This window comes from Pogoniulus pusillus, chromosome 22, assembly GCF_015220805.1.
Source record: "Pogoniulus pusillus isolate bPogPus1 chromosome 22, bPogPus1.pri, whole genome shotgun sequence".
Classification (NCBI taxonomy): Eukaryota; Metazoa; Chordata; class Aves; order Piciformes; family Lybiidae; genus Pogoniulus; species Pogoniulus pusillus.
Window position 1 is genome coordinate 1869546 of NC_087285.1, and position 22180 is coordinate 1891725.

The following is a 22180-nucleotide window of genomic DNA, read 5'->3' on the forward strand; positions in this document are numbered from 1 at the left end:
GATGAAAGCAGAAAGCTAAGTGCTAGCTCGAGCTATTCCAATCATGGAAAATTTCCCAGTTACGGAAAACCCACTATCTATGAGCGGTATTTAAGCGTCGGGCCAGTCCTGCCGTTTTTCTCACGGTGGTGAGGACATGTCAGAAGGAATAACCCAACACCTAACCCTAGACTTCACAAAGATCACTGTAAAGAAGAAACAGACAACTTGAGCCGCATCCTGCGAGCAATGGAGGATGGTCTGTCCTGTAGAAGACTTGCAGAAATTTAGACAATGGGAGTTCTTCTAGGTGCCAAATTTTCGGACTTCGCTGTGACAGCAGTTTAAGAATCTACATTTCAGGACTTTGGGGGTTTTCCTTTTGGGTGCTGCGGTTCCAGGGATTGAACTCAGGGTGTCACTGTTGGCCAAGGCGGAGAAACAGTCCCGCCCTCCGCTCCTCTCCAGCTCCGGCACCCGCGCACTGCGGTTGTTCCGCGCGGAGCAGAGCGGAGAGGAGAGCAGGAACTGCCCAATCTCAGCTGTCTTCCAACGGCCACACGGATTTCACAGGTTTTTGTCTCTCAGTACTGATTCAGCCGCTTAGAAAGCCTAATTATAATCTGCAGAATAAGCTTCAGCAAAGCAGAGAATGGAGGTTTGGCCGGCAGGGGAGGGCTGGGAAGCAGCCGGAAGGGTCGCGTTGTTCGCTCTGCTGCTGCCGATGTGCTGCAGGGCGATAGCGGAGCCGATCCACTATTCCATCCCCGAGGAGATGGGCAGAGGCTCGCTGGTGGGGCCGCTGGCTCGGGACCTGGGATTGAGCCCGGCGGAGCTGCCGGCACGCAAGCTGCGGATCGTCTCTGGTGACGAGATGCGATACTTCACTCTCGGCAAAGACAATACGAATCTGCGAGTAAACGAGAGGATAGACCGAGAAGACATCTGCGGGGCCGTGTCGCCCTGTGTCATTACTTTGGAGGCAGTCGTAGAAAATCCTTTCAATATGTTTCACGCCAGCGTTACCATCGAGGATATCAATGACAACGCGCCTCAGTTTGACAGAGAGTTTGTTGCCATAGAAATGATCGAGTCCACCCGTCCTGGAACCAGGTTCCCATTGGGCAGTGGAAGAGACCCTGACGTTGGAACGAACTCATTACAAAACTACCAACTTACCCCCAACCCGCTGTTCTCCCTTGTAGTGAAGGAGAGTCTTGATGGGACGAAACAGCCGGAATTAGTGCTGGAGAAAAGTTTAGACCGAGAAAAGCAAAGAAATCACCATCTGATACTGACAGCGTTGGACGGCGGGGATCCAGTCCGATCCGGGACCATCCAGATTAAGATCAATGTGACCGACGCAAATGACAACACACCAGTATTCACCAAAGAGGTCTACAAGGTAGGGCTGCTGGAAAACCTTCCAGAGGGCTCCTTAGCTTTTCAGGTGAAAGCTACTGATAATGACGAAGGCACAAATGCAGAAATTACCTACTCCTTTAGTGACATCACAAACAGTGCTCGCCAGCTCTTCACTCTGGACTCCAGGACGGGGGAGGTGAGGGTTACAGGCCCCTTAGATTATGAAGAAGGAAAACATTATGAAGCGACAGTTGAAGGAAAGGATGGGGGCGGGCTGAGTGCTCACGCCAAAGTTCACATTAACATTCTAGACGTGAACGACAATGCACCATCCATTTCTCTCCTGCCTATCTTAAACCCAATACCCGAAGACTCGGTCCTCAGCACCGTTGTAGCTGTGATCAACATCCGTGATAAAGACTCAGGGGATAACGGAGCAGTGAGCTGTAACATCGATGGGGATTCGCCGTTCAAACTAGACACTTCATCAGAGAACATCTATAAACTAATAACAGCCAGTGAACTAGACAGAGAAACGGCCTCTGGCTACAATATCACCATCACTGCCAGGGACCGGGGCATCCCGGCGCTGTCGAGCAGCGCTGAGCTGGTGCTGGAGGTGTCGGACGTGAACGACAATGCACCAGTGTTCGAGGAGGAGGTCTACAACGCCTACGTGGAAGAGAACAACGCGGCAGGAGCGCAGGTGCTGAGCGTGCTGGCTCGGGACGCGGACGCGGGCGCCAACGGGCGCGTCAGCTACTGGCTGGAGAGCAGCAGCACAGGCAAAGTTCCTGCGCCTGTGTCGGTGGAGGCGCGGAGCGGCGCCGTGTACGCGCAGCGCTCCTTCGATTACGAGCAGTGCCGCGAGTTCACGGTGACGGTGCGAGCGCAGGACGGCGGGGTGCCGGCGCGCAGCTCCACGGCCACGGTGCGCATCTTCGTGCTGGACCGCAACGACAACGCGCCGCGGGTGCTCTGGCCGACGACAGCAGCGGCGGCAGGAGGCGAAACGCCGCCCTTCGAGGTGGTGCCGCGCTCGGCAGAGGCCGGCTACCTGGTGGCCAAGGTGGTGGCGGTGGACGCGGACGCGGGGCGCAACGCGTGGCTGTCGTACGAGCTGGTGCAGGCGGCGGAGCCGGCGCTCTTCCGCCTGGGGCTGCACAGCGGCGAGGTGCGCACGGCGCGGGCCGTGTCGGAGCGCGACGCGGGCAAGCAGCGGCTGGTGGCGCTGGTGAAGGACCACGGGCAGCCGGCGCTGTCGGCCACGGCCACGCTGCACGTGGTGCTGGCCGAGAGCTTGCAGGAGGCGCTGCCGGAGCTGAGCGAGCGCCCGGCGGGCGTGGAGTCGCCGGCGGAGCTGCAGTTCTACCTGGTGCTGGCGCTGGCGCTGCTCTCGGCGCTCTTCCTGCTCAGCCTGCTGCTGGCCCTGCTGGCGCGGCTGCGGAGGGCCGGGCCGCCGCCCGTGCTGCGCTGCCTGGGCGCGCAGCGCTTCTCTCTGGCCAGTGCCGCCTTCCCGGCCGACTTCTGCGAGGGCACCTTGCCCTACTCCTACAACCTGTGCGTGGCGCCGGGACGCGCTGTGACCGAGGCCTCCTGTCTGCCTCCGCCGCCGCCCATCCTGTCCACGGAGGAGCTGCCGGGCGGGGAGTCTTGCGAGAAGCAGAACCCGAGCAGCAGCAGCGCTGTCGCTGGGGACCCGCCCGCCGGCCCAGGCACCACACAGGTCGGTAAGCTCTAGCACTCTACTTGTTCTTTTTGACCCTTTCTGAGCCTGTGTCCTGTTTTCACTTGAGTTATTGCCGGGACGGGACGTGTGGTTGCAAATTTCAGGTCCGTATCTCTGTGAAGGAAGGAAGGAAGGAATGAAGAAAGGAATGGAGTATGTGATGGTTTGGGTGTTCCCCGTCCCCGTCCGTCCCCCCCCCACTTTAGAAAACACCCAGACTAGACTCAGCCAGTTCTGGAAATATGAATGAAGCTTATATTTACAGCTAGCACAATACACAGGGAGATATTTACAGTTACATACAGAAATATACAAAGTAAAAAGATAATACAGAAAACTGAGTCCCCAGGAGGGGCTCTCAGCCACCCCTTCACCTTCACCCTGCCCCTCTGAACCTTACCCCAGTCCCAAGGAAGCATAGAGGTTCGGCCAAGAGGTAAAGAAGTAAAGTGGGCTAGCCCAAAATGGAGGGTAAGGTTAGAGAGTAAGATGTAGCTCAGCCAGCCACCCAAGCGAGAGTGATGGTGAGAGAGAGTGGTTATCAAATGTTTTTATTTCTTGTTCCCATGCATCTCAGCAAGACTGCGAGCAAAGTAGACATCACCATTGTTTTCTTTTCACGGCCTGCAATCTAATTCTTCTCACCAAAACATTCTAACCTGCTTCAAACTAACACAGGGTATCTCCCTTCCGCTGAGAGTGTGTAGCTAGAGTTAGCAGTTCTCGATCCTTCTCATACTGAATGTTCAGTTTCACCTGAGATCTTCTTGTCTGCTTGGGATTTTTTCTATCCTCGGTGGTAGTTCCCTCTTTTCCGACCATATCTGACCATACGCGGGTGTGGATGATGAATGAGATTTCGATAAAGATAAAAACCTGCCTATTCGTATTTCAGAATCTTTTATTTCATGTTCCAGAGCAAGGTGCTTCACCCTGCTGTATTGCCTGACAGGTGACTTCAAAACCGAGGAATTCGTCCTCTGTTTCTTTCTGCAGTAATTGTCCTTGCCTCCTTAAAGGGTAAGCGTGTCGAAAACGACCCGCGAATACACTAATGGCAGCAATTCATCATTTGAATGTAGACATTTACAAATGATCCGCACATTTCAGGCCGAGAAGCTGCGCTTGTCTTCTGCGCTCCTACAATGTTTTGCGTTTAGTTGGCTTGGTTGCTTGATTGGCTGGTTTGTTTGCTTTTGGGTTTGTGGTTTGGGGTTTTTTTGGGTTTTTTGTGAAAAGGCCTACTAAATCTAAATCAGAAGATTCAGTGATTAGATGACGTTGAAGTCCGTCAGACCTTAATTTCAATCAAAAGGAAAGCTCGTTCCCAGTCATTCCAGCTGTCAGACCATTTTTCAATTGTAAGTGTCTACAAAGAGCAAAGTTTACGTAGGTTCTTTAAAAGGTCACAACAGAAGCTTTCTGTCTCGTGTGTAGCTGTGGTACAATCAGACAGAAGGGGTCAAGTTGACCAACTGTCAGAAACCAGTGAGCGTGGTAGAGAACGACATTTGAGCAGTAGGGGAACCTCATCCTACACTGTGTTTCTCAGAGGTCTATGAGGACTTAGATTCTCCACTTGATTGACCTCACCTTCAGCCTTTGATTTTTTTACTGTAATCTCTGTGTAGTTAATTTGTAACATGTTCCGTTTGAACAGCAGTATTTAAAACCATGTTCTTACCTCTTGGGTTAATTAGCCTGCTACCTCTGGCTCTACAGAGAAGGGTCTGAATATCAGTTTCAATATTTCAGAACTTCATTTGCCTTTTTGTTCTTCTATCCCTCCTTAAAATAAACCTGATATTAAAAGTCATGGTAGAGAGGAATTGAGTGAGACACAATACATGTCATGTTATGAAAAAGAAGTATTTTAGTTTATATCTATCACCATTAGCAAGTAATTTTTCCCATCTTAAGGAAATAAAAGGCTGCACTAGAGGAAACAATAGATTGGAGAATAAACCACTACACAAAACAACAGGTTTGAGTGAGTAATTTCATTGTTGTTAATTCCAGCAGCAATTTCCAATGCTGGTCTGAATATGGCTGTAAGACACTTTTTGATCTGCAGAAAGGTTGTGAGGAAAAAAAACAATTCAAGTACGACTGCTAGGGGGAAAAATGTGAAGTTCCTGGTATGGGTTGTGTTTGCGGACGCCTAAGACCCGTAACCTTCTACACGTGTCACTACGAAAATTCAGTATTATATCGCCATCGAAAAACAATAGAAGAGCAATAAAAGCCATGAGCAAGGCATCTGCAGCGCCGGGTGGCTGCAGTGCCGGCAGGAGGCTGCGGGCGCCGCTGTTGACCGAGAAGGAGCCAGAGGAAGCAGGAGCGCTGCAGGCAACCCCGCCTGCTGCGGCCCGACTCGCTCGCTGGCTGTCTCGGCGTTCGGTCGCGCTGCCAGCGTCCCTGCGGTGTGGAGCCGGGCTGAAGCGAGCCGGAGAGCCCCGCGGTAGCGAGCGGCAGCGGGGAGCTGGAGACAAAGGCGGATCTCGATCCCCGGCGGCGGTGTGGAGGTTGAGATGTTTAAGGCGGGCAGGTTGTGGGGTCGGCGGGCGCTGACGGTGCTGTGCTGCGTCCTGCTGTCGGCGTGGGAGGCAGTGTGCGGGCAGTTGCGCTTCTCGGTGCCCGAGGAGATGCCCAAGGGCTCCTTCGTGGGCGACGTGGCCAAGGACCTGGGACTGCAGATGACGACGTTCAGCGACAGCGGCATTCGACTTGTCTCGGGAGGTAGGACGCAATATTTCTCTCTGCACAGGAAAACAGGACATTTGGTGACAGCGGAGAGGATAGACAGGGAGCACCAGTGCCGGCTAGTGGAGAAATGTGTGCTGCGATGTGAGCTGATAGTAGAAGGGGAAATGAAGGTTTACGAAATCGAAGTCGAGATCATGGACATTAACGACAACTCGCCCACCTTTCGAGAGGCAGAAAAAGAACTGCGAGTGAGCGAGGGAACAGCTCCGGGTTCACGACTTCCCCTCCCTGAGGCTCACGACTCTGACGCGGGATCAAATTCTCTCATCAGCTACGAGCTGAGCGGTGATGAGCACTTCTCGCTGGTCGTGCAGGCGGGGCCCAGTGGGGATCGGCGTCCCGAGCTAGTGTTGACCAAGGCGCTAGACCGAGAGGAGACTGCATTTTATGAGTTGGTCCTGAGGGCGAGGGACAGCGGAGAGCCGTCCCGGACAGGCACGGCGAGGATCGGCGTGGTGGTGCTTGATGCAAACGACAACTCACCTGTGTTCAGCCAGTCGGAGTACACGGTGCGTGTGCCGGAGGACGTGCCCGTGGGCTCCGCGCTTCTCACCGTCACTGCCACTGACCCTGACGAGGGAATGAACGGGCACGTGAAATACATTTTCAATAAAATCTCAGAACGAGCATTAGAACATTTCCAGCTCGACTCTGAGACAGGAGAAATATTTCTTAAGGACAAATTAGACTTTGAGGAGGTCTCCTCACATGAATTTGAGGTGCAGGCACATGACGGAGGAGGGCTTTTCGACACAACACAGGTCGTGATAACTTTGACAGACGTCAATGACAACGTGCCCGAGATTTCTGTTAGGTCGGCACTGAACGAGGTCTCTGAGGATGCCCCGTCAGGGACGGTAGTGGCCCTGCTGCACGTGCAAGACCGGGACTCGGGGGCCAACGGCCAGGTGCGGTGCTCTCTGGACGCCGGAGTCCCATTCCAGCTAGAGACCTCTCGTGGCAGCTACTACAGCGTGGTGACGACGAGGCAGTTGGACCGGGAAGAGGTGTCGGAGTACAACGTCACAGTGAGGGCTGCCGACGGCGGGTCGCCGCTTCTGTGGAGCAGCACAGTGCTGACCCTCAGGGTGCTGGACGTTAACGACAACGCACCGGTGTTCAGCGAGGCGAGCTACAGCGCCCGGCTGGCCGAGAACAACGCGGCGGGCGCGCTGGTGCTGACGGTGCGGGCGAGGGACGCGGACTGGGGGCAGAACGCGCGCGTGCGGTACCGGCTGGGCGAGGGGCGGGTGCGGGACGTGCCGCTGTCGTCGTACGTGTCGGTGCAGGCGGAGACGGGCGCGCTGTACGCGCTGCGCTCCTTCGACTACGAGGAGGTGCGCGAGGTGGGGCTGTGGGTGGTGGCGGAGGACGGCGGCTCGCCGGCGCTGAGCAGCAACGTGTCGGTGCGCATCGTGATCGTGGACGAGAACGACAACGCGCCGCAGGTGCTGTACCCAGCGCCGGCGCCCGTGTCCGGGTCCGGTGTCCGTGGCTGGTCGGGCGTGGAGCTGGCGGCGCGGTCGGCGGAGCCCGGGTCGCTGGTGGCCAAGGTGGTGGCGGTGGACGCGGACGCGGGTCAGAACGCGTGGCTGTCGTACGAGCTGGCCAAGGCGACGGAGCCGGGGCTGTTCCGCGTCGGGCTGCACAGCGGCGAGGTGCGCACTGCGCGCTTCCCGCTGGCCCGCGACGCGGCCCGGCAGAGCCTGGTGGTGCTGGTGAAGGACCACGGGCGGCCGGCGCTGTCTGCCACGGCCACGCTGACGGTGGTGCTGGCTGAGAGCGTGGCCGAGATGCTCTCTGAGATGGGCAGCGCAGCAGCGGCGCTGCCCGGCGAGCCAGTGGGCATCCTGACGCGCTGGCTGGTGCTGGCCGTGGCAGCTGTCTCCTGCCTCTTCCTCGCCTTCCTGCTGCTGCTGCTGGCATTGCGCCTGCGGCGTTGGCGCCGCTCGCAGCTGCCTCCGCCGGCGGACGGCGTCTTGCGCGGCGTCCCCGCCACGCACTTCGTGGGTATCGACGGCGTCCGCGCCTTCCTGCGCTCCTACTCGCATGAGTTATCGCTCACCGCCGACTCCCGCAGGAGCCAGCTCCGCTTGCCGCCCACCAGCTGCTCCGACACCCTCACTTCCTGCCCGCCTCCAGACGAGCCCGCCCCGCTGCTCGGGGAGGACCCTGCCGGTGCCCGCCCACAGGACAGCGACCGTGTCCCGGTGAGTGCCTCTCCAAGAACCTTCCTTTATTTTCTCTCTTGACTTCTAGTTATCTTTTCACACTTTCTTTCATTGGTGCACACGTTACAAGTCTTTTGTGTCATCAGCTAGCCTTTTAATTACGTATGCTCGCAAATGACTAGGGTCTGTATGAGTGCCAAGAGCAGGGAAGCCTCTGTTCATGTACCTGTATTGTGATTTATGTTCTTTATAAGAGAAATTCTTCAGGAAGTATTTCTTTCAATGACACTTCCCTGTTGTTCGAGCGTTTTGAGGCATTCTGCACAGATGCAGGGCGTGTAACATTTCACTGTTCTACAACTGGAAACGGGTGAAAGGTGGGAGTAAAAGTTCCATTACTCAAAGATTTTATGAGTCACACAGTTGTGGTGAAGTTCATATTTTGACTCAGTATATGTAAGTAACGCTTTGAGATCTCCAGTGTCTATCAAATGTAATGCCTATTACCTCAATTCTAGGGCTCTGTGCCAAAGATCATTTCAATCTTTATCAAATTTTGATTTAAATGCTGGCTTTGGCTTAATAGCCAAATGAACCTCATAAATTTAGCATGTAGGTTATGTAACTTCGCTTGGAGGTTGTTCAGTCTAACTCCTGTGGCACCTGAGCCTCCTCTTCTCCAGGCTAACCAATCCCAGCTCCCTCAGCCTCTCCTCGTAGGGCTGTGCTCAAGGCCTCTCCCCAGCCTCGTTGCCCTTCTCTGGACACGCTCAAGCATCTCAATGTCCTTCCTAAACTGGGGGCCCAGAACTGAACACAGTACTCAAGGTGAGGTCTAACCAGTGCAGAGTCCAGGGGCAGAATGACCTCCCTGCTCCTGCTGGCCACACCATTCCTGATGCAGGCCAGGATGCCACTGGCTCTCTTGGCCACCTGGGCACACTGTTGGCTCATGTTCAGGTGGGTATCAATCAGCACCCCCAGATCCCTCTCTGTCTGGGTGCTCTCCAGCCACTCTGACCCCAGCCTGTATCTCTGCATGAGGTTGTTGTGGCCAAAGTGCAGCACCCTGCACTTGGAGCTATTGAAGCCATCCCCTTGGACTCTGCCCATCTGTGCAGGTGGTCAAGGTCCTGCTGCAGAGCCCTTCTGCCCTCCAACCCAGCCACATCTGCTCCGAGCTTGGTGTCATCTGCAAACTTGCTGATGACTTGCTGGACCCCAGTAGCCTCCTGCCTCCTTCTCAATAGGATTTGCTCTCCCCCTGTCTGCACTCACCACACAGTCAGATTTGGCATAGGAATACTGTGGATTTAGGAAACATGAGGGCAGTTGACAGGCTGTGCTCTTTGTCCTCCACCTAAGACATGGGCACCTCCTTGGTAAGAACTCTGTCTTCAACACACAGCTGCATTTCTATTACATATCTGTGCTATAACAAATACCTACATCTCTGACTTCGTCAGATGTTACCCAGGGTTCATTTACTTGAGTTCAATCATTGGTAAGCCTGACTCTGTTGTGTCTGTTGCTTTAATAAATTAAACATGTTGATAATTTTAACTTTCTGAACCTGAGTCAGCACAAGTCCCTGTTGGACCACTGAGAAAAAAAGAGAGAGGCAAACATTAATTTTGCCAGATAATTTATGTAGAAGTCCTGGACTCTGAGACAGACAGATGTCAGGGTCTTACTCATAAAGAGGCAACATTATAATTCCCTAGAATGTTGTGAAATGGAGTTTCTTCACAGTTGTAAGGAAACTTTCTTTTGGGCCTTTGTTTCCTGGAAGGACGTGATTAAATTTCCCCATTTATGGATGCTTGTTTATGCTTTTGAAACACTGAGTGCTGTTTTGCAGCAAATCCTGACTTCTCTTTGGAAACTCAAAGCCAATGGAAGACAGAACTTTAAGTGTGAGGAGAATGAAGCAGAAACTAAAAGAGAATGTGTTCTGCTTTCTCAGGAGGCTGAGAAAGAGGCCCAAAAGAAGGGCTTAGGACTTCAAAGCAGTGGGAGATGAGCAGGCCACAGAGCAGGGAAAGTTATGAGAGCTGATGACTATTTCTTCTAAAGAACCTTTCTGCTGTGAAGTGCAGAGTCAGACTTTATGGTGGCATTTGCAGTATGAGCCCTCAAAGATTTTGGGTTGCTCTCAGGGATGAATAAACACTGAGATGCCTTCCAGTTGAGTTTCTCTGATATTACTTTCTCTTGCAATATTTCCTTGCATTATCTAAGCATTTTTCTCTTCTCCTTTTTTTCTGGTCTTCTATGTGTGAAGGTTTAATTATAACTAATGATATATATCTTCATTTAGCAATGTGTCTTTCACTTATGTTGCAGTTGGTGTGGAAGTCAGATGTGAGGCAGGTGTGTTCTTAGTTTTTAATGGAGGAATAGCTGGAAGCGTGACCTTAGGAGGAGTTTTATCTTTGTGGAACAGTTTGCATGATAAAAGAACAGAGAGGGTTTTGCCTGTGTGGCTAGAGTGATGACTCATTTTCTGCTGGATTGTTATTCCTCTTTTACCTTGGTCATTTATAATCTTTGTGGTTTTGAATACTTTTACTTTTGAGAATGGTTGTGAGAAGATGAATATAGCACTTTTCTTGCTGTGCGTGTGGAGCATCATCTTTTTGTGAAACATTTTTGCCAGCTATAAGAGTCTGAAGAAAACCTGCAGTTTATGTGGGGTTGGAGTGAAAGGGCAGCACTGATGTAGGTGTAGAACATGTTACAACTCTGGCGTGAAACCTCCATTATCCATCTATATCTGCTTGCAACATTTTGATGAAAAGTTCCATAAAAGCCATGATTATGTTTCCCCACCCTTGAACTTTCTTCCCCTGTACTCAGCACTGCTCAGGCCACACCATGAGTACTGTGTCCAGTTCTGGGCTCCTCAATTCAAGAGAGATGTTGAGGTGCTGGAAGGTGTCCAGAGAAGGGCATCAAGGCTGGTGAAGGGCCTGGAACACAAACCCTATGAGGAGAGGCTGAGGGAGCTGGTGTTGTTTAGCCTGGAGAAGAGGAGGCTCAGGGGTGACCTCATTGCTGTCTACAACTACCTGAAGGGAGGCTGTAGCCAGGTGGGAGTTGGTCTCTTCTGCCAGACAATCAGCAATAGAACAAGGGGACACAGTCTCAAGTTGTGCCGGGGGAAGTGTAGGCTGGATGTTAGGAGGAAGTTGTTGGCTGCCCAGGGAGGTGGTGGAGGCATCATCCCTGGGGGTGTTCAAGCAAAGACTGGATGAGACACTTGGTGCCATGGTCTAGTTGATTGGATAGGGCTGGGTGCAAGGTTGAACTGGATGATCTTGGATGTCTCTTCCAACCTGGTTGATTCTATGATTCTATGATTTTTCAGACTTTGATTTTTAGAAGGCCATCATTCCTGTTTTCCATTTGCAGTTGAAATTGTTTGGTTTGGGATATTTTTTGTGTTGGTGATTTTTTTGGGTTTGGTTTGTTGGTTGGTTGCTTCTTTTCCAGCAAGTACAGACTTGCCTTGGTAACCACATGAAGAGAGCGTTGTGTACAAGAAAAGTGAAACAGAAACAGCAGATAGCATTGTGTCTCTCATAACACCATGAAGTTCTTTAATATGGTATTTGCACTTTGTGTGGAGATGAACAAGCAACAAAAGTATAAAAATTAATAGGAACTGGTGAGTTTGCAAAACCACACACCCCTACCATATAATCCAAATTAAGATTTTAGGGCTTACTTGCAGCTCCAGACCTTAGTGGCTTCCAGGTGCTGTGGCACATGAATTTTGAAGGCAGGATTTCCACAATGCAGCTGTATCAGTACATCAGTGTCCCAGTATTTACCTCAGTAGGAAAAGTTTGAGCTTCTGGTTTTGTTTATTTGTCATCAAAAATGACACAGAGAGATGATCTTTTTTGCTCTACAACGAGGTGGAGAACACTTTCACACATAACTAACTACTCATTGTGTATTCCAGGTGGGTTATAAGCAACACACAAGATCAATGAACATTATTGCATTGCAGCAATGACCTCTGATCTCCTCTGGAAAGCTCAGTAACAGTACAGGCCGTGCAGTGCTGCTGGCCAGCCCCAGCTACCTGTGAGTTGTTCTTATGGCTACAAGACTGCAGGGCCCTTTCTGTGATTTCCTACACTGCACAGTAGTGACTAAGGTACCCCTTGTGGAGCAGTGGAAGGTATTTGGTTTGACCAAATAGGGAGTTCTATTGTTCATATTAAAGTCATTCTGTTCAGTTGAAGGAAACATAACAGACTTTCAAAGCCCCTGCAAGTTGCCCAGCTTGTATGCTGAAGCCTTACTGACTTTGCAGGTGCTCTGTGAATGACGATTTGTGTAGGCTGAATTGTGAGAAGGCTTTTGAAAAACAGTTCCTACCCCAAAGAGTTCAGATAAAGGTCTTGAGATTGTATATTGATTGTCAGAAAATACTGGGTTGTTTTATGTGATCGTGCTGTCTTTAACTGAGCTGGGCAGAGGATGGGATTTTTACTTAGAAGCTTCTGAAATCAAAGAGATAAAAGCGTGAAACTGAGTCTTAGAGCAGGCTTCAGTTGCTGAAGTTTCATCTAAGAACATTGAAGGTTTCTCTGGGAGGAAGAAGAGTCAGTGTCAGGATGTGCACGGGGCAAAGACTTTATACAGTATTTCACTTCTTTTTTCTCTGCCACATATATGCTGTGACATTTGTCTGAGGTCAGCTCGACTACCTTTAGGTTTCCTGTTTCTACATCAATGGTAATTCTTGCTGTCAATCAGAATCAAACCTGAGCTTTTGAGAGTATATCACCCTTTTGCATGGGCTTCAGAAACGTATGTGCAAAATGAAATATCAGTAAAGTCTGAAAACATGCCTGAGGAAAGGTCTTTTGTTGCACTCTCAGAAACTTTTAGATTATTATTACTTTCCATACCAATTCCCCAAATATTTCAAAGGTCCTACTACTCCTTTAAAATTCTATTGCACCTACAGAAAACTTTCAGACGCTGTTGCTGGTGCTGATATGAGTAGCGTTCCTGATAATAATTAATCAAATCTTTCTGTGGTTCTGGATGTTAATAAACGTGAGATCCCAAAGCCGGTTGCAGCCCTTAGCGCTCAGAAACCGATCCGCGGTGGTGGTGGCTAACCAGGCGGATGCAATGCCACCGCGGCGCCTCCAGGTGCCGCTGTTGCCCGATGCGAAGCCGCGCTGCAGCCGTAGCCACAGCCGCCGCAGCTTCCGGGCCCCTGAGGGTGCTCGCTTGCTCGGCGGCGTCCAGAAGGACCAGCGGTACGGGCAGCAGAGACGAGAGGCGGGCCGGGGAGCAGAAGCGTTCGCACGGGAGCCGAGGTTATTGCCCTCCGGAGGTCCCTGCCGAGACCGACAGCGGCTGGGAGAGCGGGAATGCAGCGACAGGAGGGAGGAGTGAGGCGAGTGCTAATCACAATGGCGGGCAGGCACAGCTCCAGACGGAGTTCTGGGCGGCGGCGAGTAGCCGAGCGAGTGCTGCCGATCGCTGTGCTGCTGGGTCTGTGCTGCCGGGCGGCGCCGGAGCCGATCCGCTACACAGTCCGTGAGGAGACGGACAGAGGCTCGCTGGTGGGGCCGCTGGCACGGGACCTGGGGCTGAACCCGACCGAGCTGCCGGCACGCAAGCTGCGCCTTAGCGCCGAGAAGCAATACTTCGGCGTGAGCGAGGACACCGGCAACCTGTATGTGAGCGAGAGAATGGACCGGGAGGAGATGTGCGGCAAGGCACCGACCTGCTCCGTCAGCTTCGAGACGCTGGTGCACAACCCGCTCAACGTTTTCCACGTCGAGGTGACCATCCAGGACATCAATGACAACGCACCGCACTTCCTCCAAGACCATTTCCAGCTGGAAATCAACGAGTTGACTTCTCCCGGCGCCCGCTTTTACCTGGGCATGGCAGAAGACGCGGACGTGGGCAGCAATTCCTTGCAGGGCTACGAGCTCGAGACCAACAGGTACTTTGAGGTAGAGGCGAAGGAGAGCGAGGACGGCAGCAAGTTTGCGGAACTGGTGCTGCGCCGAGCCCTGGACCGGGAGAGAGAGCAGAGCCTGCGACTGTTGCTTACAGCGCTGGACGGCGGCGACCCGCCCCGCAGCGGCACCGCCCAGCTCTGCATCAACGTCACCGACGCTAACGACAACCCTCCCGTGTTCACGCAGGACCGGTACCGCGTGAGCCTGCGCGAGGACGCGCCTCTGGGCTCGATGGTGCTGAACGTTTCGGCCACCGACGCTGACGCCGGCACGAATGCCCTCATTACCTACGGCTTCGGGAAAATGCCGGCCAGAGTGCTTCAAAAGTTCACAGTGGACGCGGAGAGAGGGACCATCACGCTGCAGGAAGCGCTGGACTTCGAGGACACGCGTTCATTACCTTGGCCGTGGAGGCAACGGACGGCGGGCGGTCTGGTGGCGCACTGCGAAGGTAGAGGTGGAGGTGCTGGATGTGAACGACAACGCACCAGAAGTGATATTGACCTCTGTGTCGAGCCCGGTGCCCGAGGACGCTCCGATCGGCACTGTGGTAGCCCTGATGAAAGTGCGGGACCGTGACTCCGGGGAGAACGGTCAGGTGCGGTGCGAGCTGTCGGGAGAGGCGCCGCTGTCGCTCGTGGCGTCGTCGGGAGGCTCGTACAAGGTGGTGACGGCGAGCGCGCTGGACCGGGAGCAGGCAGCCGAGCACCGCGTGACGCTGGTGGCCAGGGACCGGGGCAGCCCGGCGCTGTCGAGCAGCGCTGAGCTGGTGCTGGAGGTGTCGGACGTGAACGACAACGCACCGGTGTTCGAGGAGGAGGTCTACAGCGCCTACGTGGCCGAGAACAACGCGGCGGGAGCGCAGGTGCTGAGCGTGCTGGCTCGGGACGCGGACGCGGGCGCCAACGGGCGCGTCAGCTACTGGCTGGAGGAGCAGCAGCGCGGGCACAGTGCCTGCGCCTGTGTCCGTGGAAGCGCGAAGTGGCGCCGTGTACGCACAGCGCTCCTTCGACTACGAGCAGTGCCGCGAGTTCGCCGTGGCGGTAAGGGCGCAGGACGGCGGGAGTGCCGGCGCGCAGCTCCACGGCCACGGTGCGCATCTTCGTGCTGGACCGCAACGACAACGCGCCGCGGGTGCTCTGGCCGACGACAGCAGCGGCGGCAGGAGGCGAAACGCCGCCGTTCGAGGTGGTGCCGCGCTCGGCAGAGGCCGGCTACCTGGTGGCCAAGGTGGTGGCGGTGGACGCGGACGCGGGGCGCAACGCGTGGCTGTCGTACGAGCTGGTGCAGGCGGCGGAGCCGGCGCTCTTCCGCCTGGGGCTGCACAGCGGCGAGGTGCGCACGGCGCGGGCCGTGTCGGAGCGCGACGCGGGCAAGCAGCGGCTGGTGGCGCTGGTGAAGGACCACGGGCAGCCGGCGCTGTCGGCCACGGCCACGCTTCACGTGGTGCTGGCCGAGAGCTTGCAGGAGGCGCTGCCGGAGCTGAGCGAGCGCCCGGCGGGCGTGGAGTCGCCGGCGGAGCTGCAGTTCTACCTGGTGCTGGCGCTGGCGCTGCTCTCGACGCTCTTCCTGCTCAGCCTGCTGCTGGCCCTACTGGCGCGGCTGCGGAGGGCCGGGCCGCCCGCCGTGCTGCGCTGCCTGGGCGCGCAGCGCTTCTCTCTGGCCAGTGCCGCCTTCCCGGCCGACTTCTGCGAGGGCACCTTGCCCTACTCCTACAATCTGTGCGTGGCACCGGGACGCGCCCTGACCGAGGCCACCTGTCTACCTCCGCCTCTGCCCAGCCTGCCCGCGGAGGAGTTGCTCGGCGGGGAGTCTTGCGAGAAGCAGAACCCGAGCAGCAGCAGCGCTGTCGCAGGAGATCCTCCCGCAGACCGTAACACCATGCAGGTCGGTAAGCCTGAGCTGCCTTCTTTTTAACCCTCCGTCCTCTTTTTCCTTGACTTATGCTAGTGTAGTGTGTTTCGGGATTGCTAGTCCGTGTCTCTGTGAAAGAAGGAAGGAAGGAACGCGGTTTCTCCCTTCCATTGAGACCAGAGAGGTAGCAGTAGTACTTCTTGATTCTTCACTTGTCCCACGTTGAGATAATTTGCCTTTTTTGTAGTGAATCCTCGGTGTCATTATTCTGCCTGAGAGACTTGAGTGAACGTGGTCTATGCTTCATTTTGGCCATGAAAGAAGTTATGGCTCGTTCCTCGTAGATGAATATGTTTGGGTGGGTTTTTTTTTGTTGTTTTTTTGTTTGTTTGTTTGTTTTTTCTGTGAGAGTCAGTAACTGTGAGGGAGGTAAATCAATGACCTGAGATGCAGTCGTAATATTATACTGGGTGCTTGTTGCTGAAGTTTTTCATTAATGGTATTTTGTTTAGAAAACCAACCTATTGGTTTCCCCAAGGAAATTTCCGTGTTTTCTCCATTAAATGAGAAATTACATCATGTTCCTCCCTCCCCTCGTCTGTCGAGTGCCGGTCCATATGAGGACGGCTGCCTCAGAAATTGTAGCATTAGTGGCACAAACACATATACAGATGTGAATTTTGCAGGTTCTTCGTGCTTTATTTTTCTCCGGGTGGTAGTTCCGGGTTTTAAACCCTTGCTCTCTGCCTTTCACGCGTATGTGAGGGTGCTGAATGAAATTGTAGTGAAGATAAAATAATTCGGGTAGTGTGTTTCAGAGACTCTTATTTCTCATTTTCTTTCCCAAATGAGGTATTCGGTCCCCCAGCCACTTTTTGCTATAGTTGTTGTTCCTGCCTCTAGTCATTCTGGTAATGACTCGTTAATGACAAGCACTTTGCCAGTGACAGCATATATAGGCAGATTGACACATGATTCTGAGTTCTTGCTGAGCAGCTCTACTTGTCTGGTAAAGATCGAACGATTCAGGAATCGTTTATTAACACTTTGCAATCCTTTTCACCTTGATTTCTAACAAAAGAAAGCCCGTTAATAGTCCTTCGGGCTGTCGAATTATTTGTTCCTTTCTGTATAAGTACAAACCCTCAAAATTTCTTATTTACAAGGTCATTGCTTCTTGCCAACTGAGTAGTTGTGTTACAATAGTTTCAAAGTGACAGTCAGCCTGATACGGAGATGGGTGGCGCAGGAGAACCTCTTCCTGAGGCGTGTTCTCCGGAAAGCCTTGTAGGGAGAGGTGCCAGAGGCCGTGCTGTGTGTTGGTGATGTAGTTAATCTGAAACGTGGTCCGTATGAACAGCGGTAGCTAAGTTCATGACGACTCGGTTAATGCGATAAGACTAGTATAATTTCACACGTCACATTAAGGAAAATAAATACGTTGTCTTACCGACGTCACCCTTGGCCGTGTCTTATCCCGCGTACAGAAGAAACAAGAGTATTTAAAGAAAAACGGCTCAGATTAAAGCCAAAGAAGGAAGTCTCGGTTTTAAGGTGGGTTCATTGATGATTTATTCTGTTGCCTGGAGGTGTGGGGCATTAATTTAGCCTTGTGAACCTTTTGGATCTACAGAAACGGTGTGAGGCAAAATTAATTCAAGCACGACTTGTAGAAAAACTGTGAAAGGGTGAGGGGAAAGTAGTTCAATCACGAAGGTACAAAAAACTGTGAAACTCGTCATGGGGATGTTGACATAAGGATAGCTGGATTCTCAACATCACATTGCGGTACTAAGATCACTTATCGGTATTAAAAGCCGTCTGCGAGCAGCGCCGGGTGGCTGCAGTGCCGGGAAGAGGCTGCAGGCGCCGCTGTTGACCGAGAAGGAGCTAGAGGAAGCAGGAGCGCTGCAGGCAGACCCGCCCGCTGCGGCCCGACTTACTCTCCTGCTGTCTCTGCGTCCGGTCGCGCTGCGAGCGTCCCTGCAGTGCGGAGCCGGGCTGAAGCGAGCCGAAGGGGCCCATCGGTAGCGAGCGGCAGCGGGGAGCCGGAGTTAAAGGCAGATATCGAACCTCGGCGGCGGTGCGGCAGCCGAGATGTGCGCGGCGGGCAGGCTTTGTGGCCGGTGTAAGCGAGCCCTGCTGTTCTGCGTCCTGCTGTCGGCGTGGGAGGCGGCGTGCGGGCAGCTGCGCTACTCGGTGCCTGAGGAGATGCCCAAGGGCTCGTTTGTGGGCGACGTGGCCAAGGACCTGGGGCTGCAGATGACGAGAATCCGGGAGAATGGCATTCGCATCTTGGATAGAGGTAGGACGCAGTATTTCTCTCTTCACGGGAAGACGGGACATTTGGTGACGGCCGAGAGGATAGACAGAGAGCAGCTGTGCCGACTGGCGGAGAAATGCGTTCTGCGTTGTGAGCTGATAGTGGAGGGGGAAATGCAGGTGTACGAGGTCGAAGTGGAGATCACTGACATTAACGACAACGCGCCCAGCTTCAAGGATATTGTTATGGAGGAGAAAATGAGCGAGATGACAGCCCCTGGGTCACGATTTCCTCTGGCCGAGGCTCATGACCCAGATTCAGGACTGAATTCCCTGCAGAGCTACGATCTGAGTGGTGATGAGCATTTCTCGCTTGCCGTGCAGGCGGGCCCTGGTGGTGATCGGCGACCCGAGCTGGTGCTGGCCAAGGCGCTGGACCGGGAAGAGGCAGCATTTCACGAGCTGGTGCTAAGGGCACAGGACGGCGGAGAGCCCTCGCTGACGGGCACAGCGCGGATCCGCGTGGTGGTGCTGGACGCGAATGACAACGCGCCCGTGTTCAGCCAGGCTGAGTACACAGTGCGTGTGCCTGAGGACATGGCCGTGGGATCCACCCTCGTCTCAGTCACGGCCAATGACCCCGATGAGGGGATGTACGGACATGTGAAATACTCACTGAAGAGAGCAACAGACATGGCATCAGAGATTTTCAGACTGAATTCTGACACTGGTGTGATCACACTAGTGCAGAAATTGGACTTCGAGGAAGGTTATTCATATGAACTGGAAGTGCAGGCACGAGACGGCGGTGGCCTTTTGGACAAAGCGATAGTCATGATCACAGTGACAGATGAGAATGACAACACACCCGAACTGACTATCTCTTCAGCCGTGAATGAAATTTCGGAGGATGCCCCGTCAGGAACGGTGGTGGCCCTGCTGCACGTGCAAGACCGGGACGAGGGAGCAAACGGCCAGGTGCGGTGCTCCCTGGACGCCGGAGTCCCATTCCGCCTGGAAAAGTCTCTTGAGAATTACTACAGAGTGGTGTCAACGAGGCAACTGGACCGGGAGGAAGTGTCCGAGTACAACGTCACAGTGAGGGCGGCCGATGGCGGGTCGCCGCCGCTGTGGAGCAGTGCCGTGCTGGCGCTGCGAGTGCTGGACGTTAACGACAACGCACCGGTGTTCAGCGAGGCGAGCTACAGCGCCCGGCTGGCCGAGAACAACGCGGCGGGCGCGCTGGTGCTGACGGTGCGGGCGAGGGACGCGGACTGGGGGCAGAACGCGCGCGTGCGGTACCGGCTGGGCGAGGGGCGGGTGCGGGACGTGCCGCTGTCGTCGTACGTGTCGGTGCAGGCGGAGACGGGCGCGCTGTACGCGCTGCGCTCCTTCGACTACGAGGAGGTGCGCGAGGTGGGGCTGTGGGTGGTGGCGGAGGACGGCGGCTCCCCGGCGCTGAGCAGCAACGTATCGGTGCGCATCGTGATCGTGGACGAGAACGACAACGCGCCGCAGGTGCTGTACCCAGCGCCGGCGCCCGTGTCCGGGGCCGGTGTCCGTGGCTGGTCGGGCGTGGAGCTGGCGGCGCGGTCGGCGGAGCCCGGGTCGCTGGTGGCCAAGGTGGTGGCGGTGGACGCGGACGCGGGTCAGAACGCGTGGCTGTCGTACGAGCTGGCCAAGGCGACGGAGCCGGGGCTGTTCCGCGTCGGGCTGCACAGCGGCGAGGTGCGCACTGCGCGCTTCCCGCTGGCCCGCGACGCGGCCCGGCAGAGCCTGGTGGTGCTGGTGAAGGACCACGGGCGGCCGGCGCTGTCTGCCACGGCCACGCTGACGGTGGTGCTGGCTGAGAGCGTGGCCGAGATGCTGGCCGAGGTGGGCAGTGCGGCGGCAGCAGTGCCGGGCGAGCCAGCGGGCAGCCTGACGCGCTGGCTGGTGCTGGCCGTGGCAGCAGTCTCCTGCCTCTTCCTTGCCTTCCTGCTACTGCTATTGGCACTGCGCCTGCGGCGTTGGCGCCGCTCGCAGCTGCCTCCGCCGGCGGGCGGGGTCTTGCGTGGCGTCCCGGCCACGCACTTCGTGGGTATCGACGGCGTCCGCGCCTTCCTGCGCTCCTACTCGCACGAGGTGTCGCTCACCACCGACTCTCGCAAGGGAGAGCTCCGCTTGTCTCCTGACAGTTGCTGTGACACTCTTCCAGTCCGCCCGCAGCCCAGCGAGCCTGCCCTGCAGCTCGTGGAGGACTCTGCCGACTCCCGCCCATATGACCCCAACGCTGTCCCGGTGAGTGCCTCTTCACAGACTTTCTCCCGTATGCCCCTCTCTGCTGCTGCTGCTGTTCCTCTGCCCTCTCCCCACCCTGCTCTGGCTGATCCAAGGTATGGTTCCTGACAGGGAAGGTAAATTCCTGTAGTACCGTGCTGGAGATGTTGGCTCAGCGTGACAGTGACGAGGAAGGCAGGAGAAGTTGCAGCCTGCTGTTGGGCGGATTTTGGCTAGAGTGTGCCTTTGGTTTTTAATCCCTCACCAGGTTCTTATTGTCTCCCTTGACTCATGTAGTACTGGTTTCCTGCCATAATGAACTGTCCTGATGGGATCTGATGCATTGTTATCTAGTGGATGTTTGCTTTATGAAGAGGGTCAGACACCTTCCCAATAGAAGAGATTGTCTTTGAATCAGTCATTTGAACCTTCACATGTAACTTAACTGCTTATGTTTTCTACTCTTCTCGGTCTCTCTCTTCCTGATGATATTCAAAGCAATGATATGTCCTGATATTTGCTCAAGTTTTGATTTTGCCTCGAGTGGAGAAATGAGGTGGGTAACAACTGGTCCCTTGAAGTTGTCTTTGTATTTGTTGAGATGAAAGAGAACTGTGAGAGTTCTAACTCTTTGAGGAAATGTGCTTGGCTGCACGTGAAAGGCTGCTGGAGGAAACAGGAGATGTGTTTTTTGAATCATCACATCAGCTCTTACTATCAGCTTATGTAGACAAATGTGACTGCCCTTGTTATGACAAGAGCTACAGGAGTTCCTTGAGCATATTTTCTTTCCATGGAGTCTCTTCATGAATGATGAAAATTAATGATAGTAATGTGAGCAGTGAAATGTTTGAGAGGAGTGTGGAGGGTGCTGTGTGTGAGGAGATACTCTAGAGGTGTGGCACATGTTTTGTCAGTTTCCAAGGTGAATTGCTGTGGTCTGCATAGTGTCCAGCTTGGAATGTGATTGGTCAAGTTGTGGATTCTTAAGTATGGATTCCTGGTTTTAGTTCCTGAATATAAACCTGCAATTGATGTTAAGCCTTGAGTGTCACATGCCTTCCAAGTTGCCCAACATCCTGTAGTTGGATTAAGGTGTTTTTGATTTGATGCTTGGTTTGCTGGCACTGTGTGTAGCTAATGCAGCTAAGCTGCACCATCATAAGACCAAACTTGAGAAAGAGGCTCCTGAGAAGGTGTTTACACTTAGGGCTTTATAGCAGTGGCTTATGAGCAAGACACAGAGGAAAAATAAATACTTGTTGAGATCTGATGACTATTTCTCTAAAAGAAGCCACCTACTATGTAGTCCAGAGTGAGACTGCACTTGCAGTGAAGACCAAGAAGACTTCCTGGTGAGTTTCTCTGCCATTTCTAATGCTTCCTTGACTTGGTTGTCTGATTTCTGGTTTGGTTTTGTTTTCTTGGTTTCCTGTCTACACTGGTTTGCTTGTAATTAGCAGCACAGTTTTATTTAGCAGTGCGTTGTGTATTGCTGCCAGCGGGTGTGACAGGCAGGAGATGTGAGAGTCTCTTAGTGTTCCACGATTGCTGGGGGCAACAGATGTAACCATTACTTTAGGAGAAGTGGCACCTCTGTGGAACACTCTATGTGGCAAAAGAGGGGAGGAGATTCCCCGTAAGACATTAGTCTGATGACCTTGTCTTCTTTATTGGATGACTGCTCTTCTTTTATTTTGGATGTTTATAGTTCCTCTGCTTTAGAATCCTTCTGTTTCTGCTTGGGGTGTTGACAAGCAGATAAATGTATGTGTGACCACAGTGCTTTA

At 53.9% G+C, this 22180-nt stretch overlaps 3 protein-coding genes across 4 annotated transcripts in view; all 3 read left to right on the top strand.

Moving 5' to 3' along the window:
- The first annotated feature begins 589 nt into the window (after positions 1–589).
- On the top strand, positions 590–4588 carry LOC135185473 (protocadherin gamma-B5-like). The gene is made up of 2 exons (XM_064162241.1): positions 590–3070; positions 4511–4588. Exons 1-2 carry the CDS (start codon positions 632–634, stop codon positions 4586–4588), a joined length of 2517 nt encoding a protein of 838 aa, XP_064018311.1. The 5' UTR covers positions 590–631.
- An 885-nt stretch (positions 4589–5473) lies between these two features.
- Positions 5474–22180, top strand: part of LOC135185089 (protocadherin gamma-A4-like) — a 223480-nt gene continuing 206773 nt past the window's right edge. The window contains exon 1 of one of the 2 annotated variants that reach the window (XM_064161437.1): positions 5474–8049. In XM_064161437.1, the coding sequence (XP_064017507.1) occupies positions 5605–8049 (2445 nt within the window). In that variant the 5' untranslated portion in view covers positions 5474–5604. Of the gene's footprint in view, positions 8050–17966; positions 20412–22180 lie in introns of those variants that run through there. The other variant, XM_064161440.1, reaches the window with a different exon arrangement.
- Positions 13308–15932, top strand: LOC135185454 (protocadherin gamma-B5-like). The gene is given in 4 exon segments (XM_064162223.1): positions 13308–14462; positions 14464–14978; positions 14980–15082; positions 15084–15932. Coding segments are annotated over 4 exon segments (2517 nt in total). The 5' UTR covers positions 13308–13412.